The sequence below is a fragment of the Somniosus microcephalus genome, chromosome 9 (assembly GCF_052327205.1).
Source record: "Somniosus microcephalus isolate GS21.2 chromosome 9, FLI_Smic_1.0, whole genome shotgun sequence".
Taxonomy (NCBI): Eukaryota; Metazoa; Chordata; class Chondrichthyes; order Squaliformes; family Somniosidae; genus Somniosus; species Somniosus microcephalus.
In genome coordinates this window covers 237128486-237143087 of record NC_140995.1, presented here as the reverse complement: position 1 = coordinate 237143087, position 14602 = coordinate 237128486, and the positions used below count along the sequence as shown (strand labels likewise).

The window sequence follows — 14602 nt, the reverse complement described above, 5'->3', positions numbered from 1 at the left end:
AGCTCAGGAGTGTGATGGAATACTCTCCACTTGCCTGGATGAGTGCAGCTCCAACAACACTCAAGAAGCTCAACACCATCCAAGACAAAGCAGCCCACTTGATTGGCACCCCATCCACCACCTTAAACATTCACTCCCTCCACCACCGGCGTACCATGGCTGCAGTGTGTACCATCTACAAGATGCACTGCAGCAACTCACCAAGGCTTCTTCGGCAGAACCTCCCAAACCTGCGACCTCTACTACCTAAAAAGACAAGGGCAGCAGGCGCAATGGAACCCGACCACCAGCAAGTTTGCCTCCAAGTCACACACCATCCTGACTTGGAAGTATATTGCCGTTCCTTCATCGTTGCTGGGTCAAAATCCTGGAACTCCCTCTCTAACAGCACTGTGGGAGTACCTTCACCACATGGCCTGCAGCGGTTCAAGTAGGCAGCTCACCACCAGCTTCTCAAGGGCAACTAGAGATGGGCAATAAATATAGCTGAATATAGGGAGTTAGGAGGTAAATTAAAAAACAGGACCTCAAAAGGTAGTAACCTCAGGACCGCTACCAGTGCCACGTGCTAGTCAGAGTAGAAATAGAAGGATATTTCAGATGAATACATGGCTAGAGGAATGGTGCAAGGGGGAGGGATTCAAATTCCTGGGACATTGGAACCGGTTCTGGGGGAGGTGGGACCAGTACAAACTGGACGGTTTGCACCTGGGCAGGAACGGAACTAATGTCCTAGGGGGAGTTGGGGAGGGTTTAAACTAAAATGGCAGACAGTTGGGAACCTGTGCAGGGAGACAGAGGAAAGGGAAGCAAGGATAGAAACAAAAGACAGGAAGGAGAAAAGCAAAAGTGGAAGGCAGAGAAATCAAGGGTGTAAATCAAACAGGGCCACAGTAAATAATAATTCTAAAAGGACTAAGAGTGTTAAAAAATCAAGCCTGAAGGCTTTGTGTCTTAATGCAAGGAGCATTCGTAATAAGGTGGATGAATTAGCTGTGCAAATAGATGTAAACGGATATGATATAATTGGGATTACGGAGACCTGGCTCCAGGGTGACTAAGACTGGGAATTCAACATCCAGGGGTATTCAATATTTAGGAAGGACAGGAAAAAAGGAAAAGGAGGTGGGGTAGCATTGCTGATTAAAGAGATTAACACAATAATAAGGAAGGATATTAGCTCTGATGATGTGGAATCTGTATGGGCAGAGCTGAGAAATACCAAGGGGCAGAAAACATTAGTGGGAGTTGAATACAGACCCCCAAACAATAATGCTGAGGCTGGGGATGGCATTAAACGGGAAATTAGAGACGCGTGCAGTAAGGGCACAGCAGTTATCATGGGTGACTTTAATCTACATATAGATTGGGCTAACCAAATTAGTAACAATATTGTGGAGAAGTAATTCCTAGAGTGTATGCGGGATGGTTTCCTGGACCAATATGTCGAGGAACCAACTAGAAATCAGGCCATCTTAGACTGGGTATTATGTAATGAGAAAGGATTAATTAGCAATCTTGTTGTGCGAGGCCCCTTGGGGAGGAGCGATCATAATATGATAGAATTCTTCATTAAGATGGAGAGTGAAGTAGTTGACTCAGAGACTAGGGTCCTGAATTTAAATAAAGGAAACTGCGATGGTATGAGGCACGAGTTGGCTAGGATGGATTGGGGAACGTTACTTAAAGGGTTGACGGTGGATAGGCAATGGCAAACCTTTAAAGATCGCATGGATGAACTACAGAATTTGTTCATCCCTGTTTAGCATAAAAATAAAACAAAAAAGGTGACTCAACCGTGGCTAACAAGAGAAATTAGGGATAGCATAAGATCCAAGGAGAGGACATATAATTTGGCCAGAAAAATCAGCAAACCTGAGGATTGGGAGCAGTTTAGGATTCAGCAAAGGAGGACAAAGGGATTAATCAAGAAAGGGAAAATAGATTATGAGAGTAAGCTTGCAGGGAACATAAAAACTGACTGTAAAAGCTTCTATAGATATGTGAAGAGAAAAAGATTGGTGAAGTCAAGCGTAGGTCCCTTGCAGTCAGAATCAGGGGAATTTATAATGGGGAACAAAGAAATGGCAGACCAATTAAATACATACTTTGGTTCTGTCTTCACAAAGGAGGAGAGGGAGGAATTGAATGAAATCAGTATTTGTAGGGAAATGGTGTTAGGGAAATTGACGGGATTGAAGGCCGATAAATCCCCAGGGTCTGATAATCTACATCCTAGAGTACTTAAGGAAGTGGCCCTAGAAATAGTAGATGTGTTGCTGGTCATCTTCCAAAATTCTATAGACTCTGGAACAGTTCTCATGGATTAGAGGATAGCTAATGTAACCCCACTATTTAAAAAAGGTGGTAAAGAGAAAACGGGGAATTATAGACCAGTAAGCCTGACATCGGTAGTAGGGAAAATGCTAGAGTCCATTATAAAAGATGTAATAGCAGAGCACTTGGAAAACAGTGACAGGATCGGACAAAGTCAACATGGATTTACAAAAGATAAATCATGCTTGACTAATCTACTGGAATTTTTTGAGGATGTAACTGGTAGAATAGATAAGGGTGAACCAGTGGATGTAGTGTATTTGGACTTTCAGAAGGCTTTCGATAAGGTCCCGCATAAGAGATTAGCGTGCAAAGTTAAAGCACATGGGATTGGGGGTAAGGTACTGTCGATGATAGAGAACTGGTTGGCAGACAGGAAGCAAAGAGTTGGAATAAGCGGCTCTTTTTCCGAGTGGCAGGCAGTGACTAGTGGGGTACTGCAGGGATCGGTGCTAGGACCCCAGCTATTCACAATATATATTAATGATCTAGACGAGGGAACTAGATGTAATATCTCCAAGTTTGCAGACGACACAAAACTGGGTGGGCGTGTGTGCTGTGAGGAGGATGCAGAGAAACTCCAGTATGATTTAGACAGATTGGGTGATTGGGCAGATGCACGGCAAATGCAGTATAATGTGGATAAATGTGAGGTTATCCACTTCGGTGGCAAAAACAGGAAGACAGATTATTATCTGAACGGCAATAGATTGGGAAAAGGGGAAGTGCAACGAGACCTGGGTGCCCTTGTGCACCAGTCGCTGAAGGTAAGCATGCAAGTGGTTAAGGCGGCAAATGGTATGTTGGCCTTCATAGCGAGAGGATTTGAGTACAGGAGCAAGGATGTCTTGCTGCAGTTGTACAGGGCCTCGGTGAGACCACACCTTGAGTATTGTGTGCAGTTTTGGTCAACTTATCTGAGGAAGGATGTACTTGCCATGGAGAGAGTGCAGCGAAGATTCACCAGACTGATACCTGGGATGGCAGGAATGACGTATGAGAGATTGGGTCGATTAGGCTTATATTCGCTAGAGTTTAGAAGAATGAGAAGGGATCTCATTGAAACTTATAAAATTCTAACAGGACTAGACAGACTAGATGCAGGAAGGATGTTCCCGATGGTTGGGGAGTCCAGAACCAGGGGTCACAGTCTAAGGATAAGGGGTAAGCCATTTAGGACTGAGATGGGGAGGAATTTCTTCACCCAGAGAGTGGTGAACCTGTGGAATTTTCTACCACACAAGGCAGTTGAGGCCAATTAATTAAATAATTCAAGAAGGAGTGATATATATTTCTTAAGGCTAAAGGGATCACAGGATATGGGGGGAAAGTAGGGACAGGGTACTGAATTTGGATGATCAGCCATGATCTCATTAAATGGCGGAGCAGGCTCGAGGGGCCGAATGGCCTACTCCTGCTCCTATCTTCTATGTTTCTATGGGCCTTGCCAACGACGCCCACATTGCATGAACGAATATAAAAAACCTCTATGGTGCAGGGCACAGTAAAATAGCACACTGTCCTTTCACTTCTGGAGCTGTGCTGGCTGGTAGAGTCCCAAGTGAAGTTCATTTAGGCCAGTCTCAACTCAGCTGTTCGATTCCACAGTCTCACAACAGAACGATCCACAACTTATAATTGGCAAATGAAATTCAACACAGATAAATGTGAGGTATTACATTTTGGTAGGAAGAATAGGGAGGTCACTTATTACTTGGAGGGCGGGAGTCTAGGTGGGGTAGAGGAGCAAAGGGATCTCGGAGTGCAAATACACAAATCACTTAAAATAGCGACACAGGTCAACAAGGACATAAAAAAGCAAACCAGGCACTAGGGTTTATTTCTAGAGGGATAGAATTGAAAAGTAGGGAAGTTATGCTAAACTTGTATCGCACCTTGGTTAGACCACACTTGGAGTACTGCGTACAATTCTGGTCGCCACATTATAGAAAGGGTATAGAGTCACTGGAGAGGGTACAGAGAAGATTTACAAGTATGATACCAGAAATGCGAGGGTATACATATCAGGAAAGAATGAACAGGCTGGGTCTCTTTTCGCTTGAAAAGAGAAGGCTGAGAGGTGACCTAATAGAGATCAATAACATTTTGAAAGGTTTTGATAGTGTGGATACAGAGTGTGTTCTTCTCGACCTGTCTGCAGCCTTTGACACGATTGACCACACCATCCTCTTCCGTGTCCAGCTGGGTGGGACTGCACTCGCCTGGTTCCATTCTTATCTAGCCAGTCATAGCCAGGGAATCACCTGCAATGGCTTCTCTTCCAGCTTCCACACCGTTACCTCTGGGGTCCCCCAAAGATCTATCCTTGGCCCCCTCCTGTTTCTCATTTACATGCTGCCCCTCGACAACATCATCCGAAAACACGACGTCAGGTTCCACGTGTACACACGACACCCAGCTCTACCTCACCACCACCTCTCTCGACCCTCCCACTGTCTCTGATTTGTCACACTGCTTGTCCGACATCCAATACTGGATGAGCAGAAATTTCCATCAACTAAATATTGGGAAGATCGAAGCCATTGCCGTTGGTCCCCGCCACAAACTCCCTGGCAACTGTTTGAGGCTGAATCAGACGGTTCGTAACCTTGATATTGTATTTGACCCCGCGATGAGCTTCCGATGACATATCATCTCCATCACGAAGACCGCCTACTTCCACCTCCGTAACATCACCCCACTCCGCCTCGCCTCAGCTCATCTGCTGCTGAAACCCTCATCCATGCCTTTGTTACCTCCAGACTTGACAATTCCAACACACTCCTGGCCGGCCTCCCACATTCCACCCTACGTAAACTTGAGCAACTCTGCTGCCCGTATCCTATCTCGCACCAAGTCCTGTTCACCCATCACCTGGAGAAAAGTTTTGCTCATCCAGAACTGGATGTCGGACAAGCAGTCTGATAATTTAGAGACCATGGAGGGGTCGAGAGATGAGGTAGTGAGGTAGAGCTGGTGTCGTCAGCGTACACGTGGAAACTGACGCTGTGTTTTCGGATGATGTCGCCAAAGGGCAACACGTAGATGAGAAATAGGAGGGGCCAAGGATCGATCCTTGGGGGACACCAGAGGTAATGATGCGGGAGCGGGAAGAGAAGCCGTTGCAGGTGATTCTCTGGCTACAATTAGATAGCTAAGAATGGAACCAGGCGAGTGCAGTCCTACCCAACTTGACAACAGTGGAGAGGTCAACCGTGTCAAAGGCTACAGATAAGTCAAGAAGGACGCGGAGCAATAGATTATCTTTGTCACAGTCACAAAGGATGTCATTTGTGACTTTGATGAGAGCCGTTTCGGTACTGTGGCGGAAACTTGATTGGAGGGATTCAAACATGGAATTGCGGGAAAGATGGACACGGATACGGATTTGGGAAACGACAACACGTTGAAGGACTTTGGAGAGGAAAGGGAGTTGGAGATGGGGCGGTAGTTTGCAAGGACGGGGGGGAATCAAGGGTTAGTTTTTTGAGAGGGGTGATGACGACAGATTTGAGGGAGAGGGGGACAGTACCTGAAGAGAGAGAACTGTTAACAATGTCAGCTAACATGGGAGCCAGAAAAGGAAGTTGGGTGGTCAGCAGTTCCGTGGGAATAGGGTCGAGGGAGCAGAAGATGGGTCTCATGGATAAGATTCGCATGGAGAGGTCATGAGGGGAGATCGGAGAGAAACTGGAGAAAGAGGTGAGTTCAGGGCTGGGGCAGGGGAGAACCTTAGAGGAAGTTTGGTCCAGTGGGCTAGGGGAAAGAAGGGAAGTGGCAGAGGCAGCTGAATGGATGGTCTCAATCTTAGAGACAAAGAAGTCGCTTCTCACACTTGTTATCGGATAAATGTGAGGTTACCCACTTTGGTGGCAAAAACAGGAAGGCAGATTATTATCTGAATGGCAATAGATTGGGAGAAGGGGAAGTGCAACAAGACCTGGGTGTCCTTGTGCACCAGTCGCTGAAGGTAAGCATGCAGGTGCAGCAGGCGGTTAAGAAGTCAAATGGTACGTTGGCCTTCGTAGCAAGAGGGTTCAAGTACAGGAACAAGGATGTCTTGCTACAGTTGTACAGGGCCTTGGTGAGACCGCACCTTGAGTATTGTGTGCAGTTTTGGTCGCCTTACCTGAGGAAGGACGTTCTTGCCATGGAAGGAGTGCAGCGAAGATTCACCAGGCTGATACCTGGGATGGCAGGAATGACGTATGAGGAGAGATTGTGTCGATTGGGCTTATACTCACTGGAGTTTAGAAGATTGAGAGGGGATCTCATCGAAACCTATAAAATTCTGTCAGGCCTGGACAGACTAGATGCAGGAAGGATGTTTCTGATGGCCGGGGAGTCCAGAACCAGGGGTCACAGTCTAAGGATAAGGGGTAAGCCATTTAGGACTGAAATGAGGAGGAATTTCTTCATCCAGAGAGTGGTGAACCTGTGGAATTCTCTGCCACAGAGGGCGGTGGAGGCCAGTTCATTAAATATATTCAAAAAAGAGTTGGATATATTTCTTAAGGCTAAAGGGATCAAGGGATATGGGGAGAAGGCAGGGACAGGGTACTGAATTTGGATGATCAGCCATGATCGCATTGAATGGCGGAGCAGGCTCGAAGGGCCGAATGGCCTACTCCTGCTCCTATGTTTCTATGTAAGGGTGGAGGAGACAGGGGAGAGGGGTTTAAGAAGACGGTTAGCAGTAGAGAATAGGAGCTGGGGTTTATCTTTGCATTCCAGAATGATCTAGTCCTGGGGAATGAAGTGGGTCAAGTGGAGAATGTCACAGTTGGAGAGCATTTCGGGAATAGTAATCATAGTATCGTAAGGTTTAGATTAGTTATGGAGAAGGACAAGGATTAATCTAGAATAAAAATACTTAACTGGAGGAGGGCTAATTTCAGCGAATTGAGGAGGGATCTGGCCCTGGTAAATTGGAATCAAAGACTTTAAGGTAAAAATTTAATGGAGCAAAGGGCGGTCTTTAAAGAGGAGATGGTTTGGGTACAGTTGAGATACATTCCCACGAGGGGGAAAGGGAGGGCAACCAAAGCCAGAGCTCCGTGGATGACGAAGGAGTTGCAGAGTAGGATGTAGCAGAAAAAGGGGGCGAATGAGCGATGTCAGCTTGATAACACAAGGGAGAATCAGGCTGAATATAAAAAGTACAGAGGAGAAGTGAAAAAGGAAATAAGAGGGACGAAGCGATAGCACGAGAATAGATTGGCAGTTAACATAAAGGGGAATCCAAAGGTCTTCTATAGGCATATTAACAGTTAAAGAGTGATAGAGGAGCGTTGGGGCCGATTAGGGACAAAAATGGAGAACTATTGGTAGAGGCAGAAGGCATGGCTGAGGTACTAAATAAGTACTTGGTATGTATTGGTGTTTACCAAGGAAGAGGAGTTTGCCAAAACTATGGTAAGTCCCTAATCGGCCCCAACGCTCCTCTGACACTCTTTAACTGTTAATATGCTTATAGAAGACCTTTGGATTCCCCTTTATGTTAACACCTTGCTCCGGCAGAGAGACAAGTACAAGGCTTCATGGCAGCACCCTCGCTCCAAGCACTGGCATCTGCTGGACTACGTCATCGTCCGAGCGAGGGACCGTAAGGACGTCCGCATCACCCGCGCCATGACAGGAGCTGACGACTGCTGGACAGACCACCGCCTAATCCGCTCTGTCATCTCCATCAATGTAGACCCAAAACAGCGGCGGCAACAGAAACAATGCTGCAGGAAAATCAATGCTGGAGCACTCAAAACCCCGCTAAGAAAGCCGTTCCATCACGTGATCCCCCACTGGCGGGAAAACGTGATGACGTCATGACGTCAGCCACAGGACTGCAGGGGCAGTCCTCGTGGAGCCTCCAGAGAGAGCAGACCTACATTCGATGTTATCCTGCAGTTTCTTGTTAAAACCTGTTTGTTCCATTAAAGTTCGTTTTGTTTGATCGCCTGAGTAGAACTCAGTCTTTTAGTTAGGAACCCACGTTCCTACAATGGTCTATTTCTCAGTATGCCCATAACACCATGGTCCATTTCTCAGTGTTTCCCCATAACACCATGGTCTATTTCTCAGTGTCTGCTCCATAACACCATGGTCCATTTCTGTGTTTCCCCATAACACCATGGTCTATTTCTCAGTGTCTGCTCCATAACACCATGGTCCATTTCTGTGTTTCCCCATAACACCATGGTCTATTTCTCAGTGTTTCCCCATAACACCATGGTCTATTTCTCAGTGTCTGCTCCATAACACCATGGTCTATTTCTCAGTGTTTCCCCATAACACCATGGTCTATTTCTCAGTGTTTCCCCATAACACCATGGTCTATTTCCCAGTGTCTCCCCATAACACCATGGTCTATTTCCTCAGTGTCTCCCCATAACACCATGGTCTATTTCTCAGTATGCCCATAACACCATGGTCTATTTCTCAGTATGCCCATAACACCATGGTCTATTTCTCAGTATGCCCATAACACCATGGTCTATTTCGCAGTGTTTCCCCATAACACCATGGTCTATTTCCTCAGTGTTTCCCCATAACACCATGGTCTATTTCTCAGTGTTTCCCCATAACACCATGGTCTATTTCTCAGTATGCCCATAACACCATGGTCTATTTCGCAGTGTTTCCCCATAACACCATGGTCTATTTCTCAGTGTTTCCCCATAACACCATGGTCTATTTCTCAGTGTTTCCCCATAACACCATGGTCTATTTCCTCAGTGTCTGCTGCATAACACCATGGTCTATTTCTCAGTGTTTCCCCATAACACCATGGTCTATTTCTCAGTGTTTCCCCATAACACCATGGTCTATTTCTCAGTGTTTCCCCATAACACCATGGTCTATTTCTCAGTATGCCCATAACGCCATGGTCTATTTCTCAGTGTCTGCCCCATAACACCATGGTCTATTTCTCAGTGTTTCCCCATAACACCATGGTCTATTTCTCAGTATGCCCATAACACCATGGTCTATTTCTCAGTGTCTGCCCCATAACACCATGGTCTATTTCTCAGTGTTTCCCCATAACACCATGGTCTATTTCTCAGTGTTTCCCCATAACACCATGGTCTATTTCTCAGTGTTTCCCCATAACGGTGGCATAGTGGTTAGCACTGTTGCCTCACAGCGCCAGGGACCCGGGTTCGAATCCGGCCTCAGGCGACTGTGTGGAGTTTGCACATTCTCCCCGTGTTTGCGTGGGTTTCCTCCGGGTGCTCCGGTTTCCTCCCACAGTCCAAAGATGTGCGAATTAGGTTGATTGGCTATGATAAATTGACCCTTAGTGTTAGGGGGATTAAATACATGGGGTTACGGGGATAGGGTGGGATATGTGTTGGTGTAGGGGTTACGGGGATCGGGTGGGATATGTGTCGGTGCAGGCTCGATGGGCCGAAATGGCCTCTATCTGCACTGTGGGGTTTCTGTGATAACACCATGGTCTATTTCTGTGTTTCCCCATAACACCATGGTCTATTTCTCAGTGTCTGCCCCATAACACCATGGTCTATTTCTCAGTGTCTGCCCCATAACACCATGGTCTATTTCTCAGTGTTTCCCCATAACACCATGGTCTATTTCTCAGTGTTTCCCCATAACACCATGGTCTATTTCTCAGTGTTTCCCCATAACACCATGGTCTATTTCTCAGTGTTTCCCCATAACACCATGGTCTATTTCTCAGTGTTTCCCCATAACACCATGGTCTATTTCTCAGTGTTTCCCCATAACACCATGGTCTATTTCTCAGTGTTTCCCCATAACACCATGGTCTATTTCTCAGTGTTTCCCCATAACACCATGGTCTATTTCTCAGTGTCTGCCCCATAACACCATGGTCTATTTCTCAGTGTCTGCCCCATAACACCATGGTCTATTTCTCAGTGTTTCCCCATAACACCATGGTCTATTTCTCAGTGTTTCCCCATAACACCATGGTCTATTTCTCAGTGTTTCCCCATAACACCATGGTCTATTTCTCAGTGTTTCCCCATAACACCATGGTCTATTTCTCAGTGTTTCCCCATAACACCATGGTCTATTTCTCAGTGTTTCCCCATAACACCATGGTCTATTTCTCAGTGTCTGCCCCATAACACCATGGTCTATTTCTCAGTGTCTGCCCCATAACACCATGGTCTATTTCTCAGTGTTTCCCCATAACACCATGGTCTATTTCTCAGTGTTTCCCCATAACACCATGGTCTATTTCTCAGTGTCTGCCCCATAACACCATGGTCTATTTCTCAGTGTCTGCTCCATAACACCATGGTCTATTTCTCAGTGTTTCCCCATAACACCATGGTCTATTTCTCAGTGTTTCCCCATAACACCATGGTCTATTTCTCAGTGTTTCCCCATAACACCATGGTCTATTTCTCAGTGTCTGCCCCATAACACCATGGTCTATTTCTCAGTGTCTGCTCCATAACACCATGGTCTATTTCTCAGTGTTTCCCCATAACACCATGGTCTATTTCTCAGTGTTTCACCATAACACCATGGTCTATTTCTCAGTGTTTCCCCATAACACCATGGTCTATTTCTCAGTGTCTGCCCCATAACACCATGGTCTATTTCTCAGTGTTTCCCCATAACACCATGGTCTATTTCTCAGTGTTTCCCCATAACACCATGGTCTATTTCTCAGTGTCTGCCCCTTAACACCATGGTCTATTTCTCAGTGTTTCCCCATAACACCATGGTCTATTTCTCAGTGTCTGCCCCTTAACACCATGGTCTATTTCTCAGTGTTTCCCCATAACACCATGGTCTATTTCTCAGTATGCCCATAACACCATGGTCTATTTCTCAGTGTTTCCCCATAACACCATGGTCTATTTCTCAGTGTTTCCCCATAACACCATGGTCTATTTCTCAGTGTCTGCCCCATAACACCATGGTCTATTTCTCAGTGTTTCCCCATAACACCATGGTCTATTTCTCAGTGTTTCCCCATAACACCATGGTCTATTTCTCAGTGTTTCCCCATAACACCATGGTCTATTTCTCAGTGTCTGCCCCATAACACCATGGTCTATTTCTCAGTGTCTGCCCCATAACACCATGGTCTATTTCTCAGTGTCTGCCCCATAACACCATGGTCTATTTCTCAGTGTCTGCCCCATAACACCATGGTCTATTTCTCAGTGTTTCCCCATAACACCATGGTCTATTTCTCAGTGTCTGCCCCATAACACCATGGTCTATTTCTCAGTGTTTCCCCATAACACCATGGTCTATTTCTCAGTGTCTGCCCCATAACACCATGGTCTATTTCTCAGTGTTTCCCCATAACACCATGGTCTATTTCTGTGTTTCCCCATAACACCATGGTCTATTTCTCAGTGTTTCCCCATAACACCATGGTCTATTTCTCAGTATGCCCATAACACCATGGTCTATTTCTCAGTGTTTCCCCATAACACCATGGTCTATTTCTCAGTGTCTGCCCCATAACACCATGGTCTATTTCTGTGTTTCCCCATAACACCATGGTCTATTTCTCAGTGTCTGCCCCATAACACCATGGTCTATTTCTCAGTGTCTGCCCCATAACACCATGGTCTATTTCTCAGTGTTTCCCCATAACACCATGGTCTATTTCTCAGTGTCTGCCCCATAACACCATGGTCTATTTCTCACTCCGTGCATTACCCCAGGATGCTCTTGGACTTACTCTTTGGTGGAATCGGATGGCACTGTGTTTGAAAGGTCTGTGGATTGAACTTCATTCTGATCGACTCCCTGCTTTGGCTGAAACCCCACTCTGAAATCCTGAAATTGCAGATTTCACATCAATTATTTCATGTAAATTTCTTTCAGACACTTGCAACACAAACAAACCCTGACAACACTGTATTGCAACTAGGGATCATTAGATTTCAGACTCACACCGTCTCAGCCTATACTGAACTCTCCCCTAATGTAACTGCATGGAGTTTCATTGTAATGGCATCATGAGTTGAAAATGCTGTCTTTGTGTCCCTGGAGTAGTTCATGTTAGCTGTGAACAAAAGAGGTGCCAGTTTCTCAGCCAGGGTCTTAGGCGCCTTTTAATTTCCAACCCTATTAAGATGTAACCGTTTTGGGGAAAATGGGGAAATAAACAATTTCATTTATTAACTGAAGTAGTCATTCTTTATGAGTGCGCCTAGGCAGTGTGTGTTGGTAGAATATTCACCCGTGAGAGACATCACAACCTCGCCTCACCATACGCACACTTTCCAGCAATTACTGGATAGTTATCAGGAGAGGGAGCCTTTATTCCCTTGCATAGCCTGGGGTCTCAGACGCCTGTGGGGCATGACCCTCCCTGTACTATTGACTGACAGTGTCTGCTCAGATTTCAAAAGAAGCAGTGTGTTTGGTGCAAACAGAACTCTGCTCTGAGCACAGTGGCGTGTGAAAAAAAAAATGCATTTATATAGTGCCTTTCACGATCACCGGACATCCCAAAGTGCTTTACAGCCAATTAATTACTTTTTGAAGTGTAGTCACTGTTGCAATGTTGGAAATGCGGCAGCCAATTTGTGCACACCAAGGTTCCACAAACAGCAATGTGATAATGACCAGATAATTTGTTTTAGTGATGTTGATTGAGGGATAAATATTGGCCAGGACACTGGGGATAACTCCCCTGCTCTTCTTCAAAATAGTGCCATGGGATCTTTTACGTCCACCTAAGGGAGCAGACGGGGCCTCGGTTTAACGTCTGATCCGAAAGACAGCACCTCTGACAGTGCAGCACTCCCTGATTCAGAGGCGAGAGTGATAGCCACTGAGCCACAGCTGACACACTTGTGGGACTATAGCAGGTAATAGCACTGGAACACAGCCCAATGAAGCTCATTCAGCGAAGCTCAGAACTCAACCACACCATCATGGGAAGGATCCCAGGAGAGGCCAGGCACTACTTCCAGGGAAAAGTGGTTATATCCAAGGAACAGTTAGCTCTTCCATATTGAATGTCAGCTGGTTAGAGTGGCACTGGTACACGCTGGGAATCAGTTACATGCCTTCCTTTCCTGTGTGGCTTGGGAAGGCCAGCAAGGGCATAGAAAAAATTCCTTTCCAAAAGGGAACCTTCACATTTATAACACACATCCAAACATTTTGCTTGCTGCTGCAGACCAACTTTGTTCTGCTGCTTTATTGCAGCACTAATTACCTGTGTTGAGTGCTGGAGGATGGCGAGCAGCCTCTCTTGTATCCTGCGGATCAGTTCCAGCCCCGTGTTTAAGTGTTCTGGTTTCAGCAGGCGAATACAGGAAGCCAGGTCCGTACACTGCAGCAGCGTCTCCTCTGAGAAAGACAAGATAATGTTTCAGATAGATACAGACACCTCTCACCCGCTTAGCAACAACTTGCATTTATATAGCGCCATTAACGCAGTAAAACGTCCCAACGCGCTTTACAGGAGCGTTATCAGACAAAATGTGACACCGAGCCACATAAGGAGATGTTAGGGCAGGTGACCAAAAGCTTGGTCAGAGGTAGGTTTTAAGGAGTGCCTTAAAGCAGGAAAGAGAGGTTGAGAGACGGAGAGGTTTAGGGAGGGAACTCTAGAACTTAGGGCCTAGTCAGCTGAAGGCACGGCCGCTGATGGTGGAGCGATTAAAATCGGGGACATGCAAGAGGCCAGAATTGGACAGAGATAATAACATAAGATCATGGCTGAACTTCTACATCAACTCCACTTTCCCACCCTATTCCCCCCATCTCGGAAGGTTGTCAGGCTGGAGGAGGTTACAGAGAAAGGGAGGGGCGGGGCCATGGAGGGATTTGAACACGGGGATGCGAATTCTGCCCTCTGTAGTTCTGAGAGTACAGTGGAACCTCAATTATCTGGCTTAATAATGTAGGGGATCACAACATGCCAAAAAGCCCATGTATTTGGTCTGATTGAGTGTTTTAGCTGCTGAATGGTCTATCTAGATTCTCTAATCAAGTTTCCAACATGTGCAGAGAAAACCCACAATTTTCCATTTTAAAAAGGAGATATTTTGGGGGCAAATGATGGCAACCCAACTGCTGCTGGTCTCTCAGATCTGAAGCCTCGACTCCCACTGGAGCTGAGCTGATAGGAAATTCCATCATGTACAAGATATGAAGGAACAACAATTTATCCTGCAGGTCAAGAACCCCAGAGCCTTTTGAAAATGAGTTCAAAACACTCAATTACTTTCCAGCTGGTTAATGCAATAGTAAGCCACAAGCCTGATTTAACCCTTGCGGATAATTGAGGGGTGCA

At 45.9% G+C, this 14602-nt stretch overlaps 1 protein-coding gene across 4 annotated transcripts in view; it reads right to left on the bottom strand.

Moving 5' to 3' along the window:
- The window catches only part of cul9 (cullin 9), a 401996-nt gene that overhangs the window by 22114 nt on the left and 365280 nt on the right, over positions 1-14602 (bottom strand). For 3 of the 4 annotated variants that reach the window (XM_085998046.1, XM_085998048.1, XM_085998050.1), the window contains 2 exons: positions 13520-13653; positions 12029-12126 (listed from right to left, as the gene is read on the bottom strand). In XM_085998046.1, coding sequence (XP_085854172.1) covers positions 12029-12126; positions 13520-13653 — 232 coding nt within the window. The remainder of the gene's footprint in view (positions 1-12028; positions 12127-13519; positions 13654-14602) is intronic. The other variant, XM_085998049.1, reaches the window with a different exon arrangement.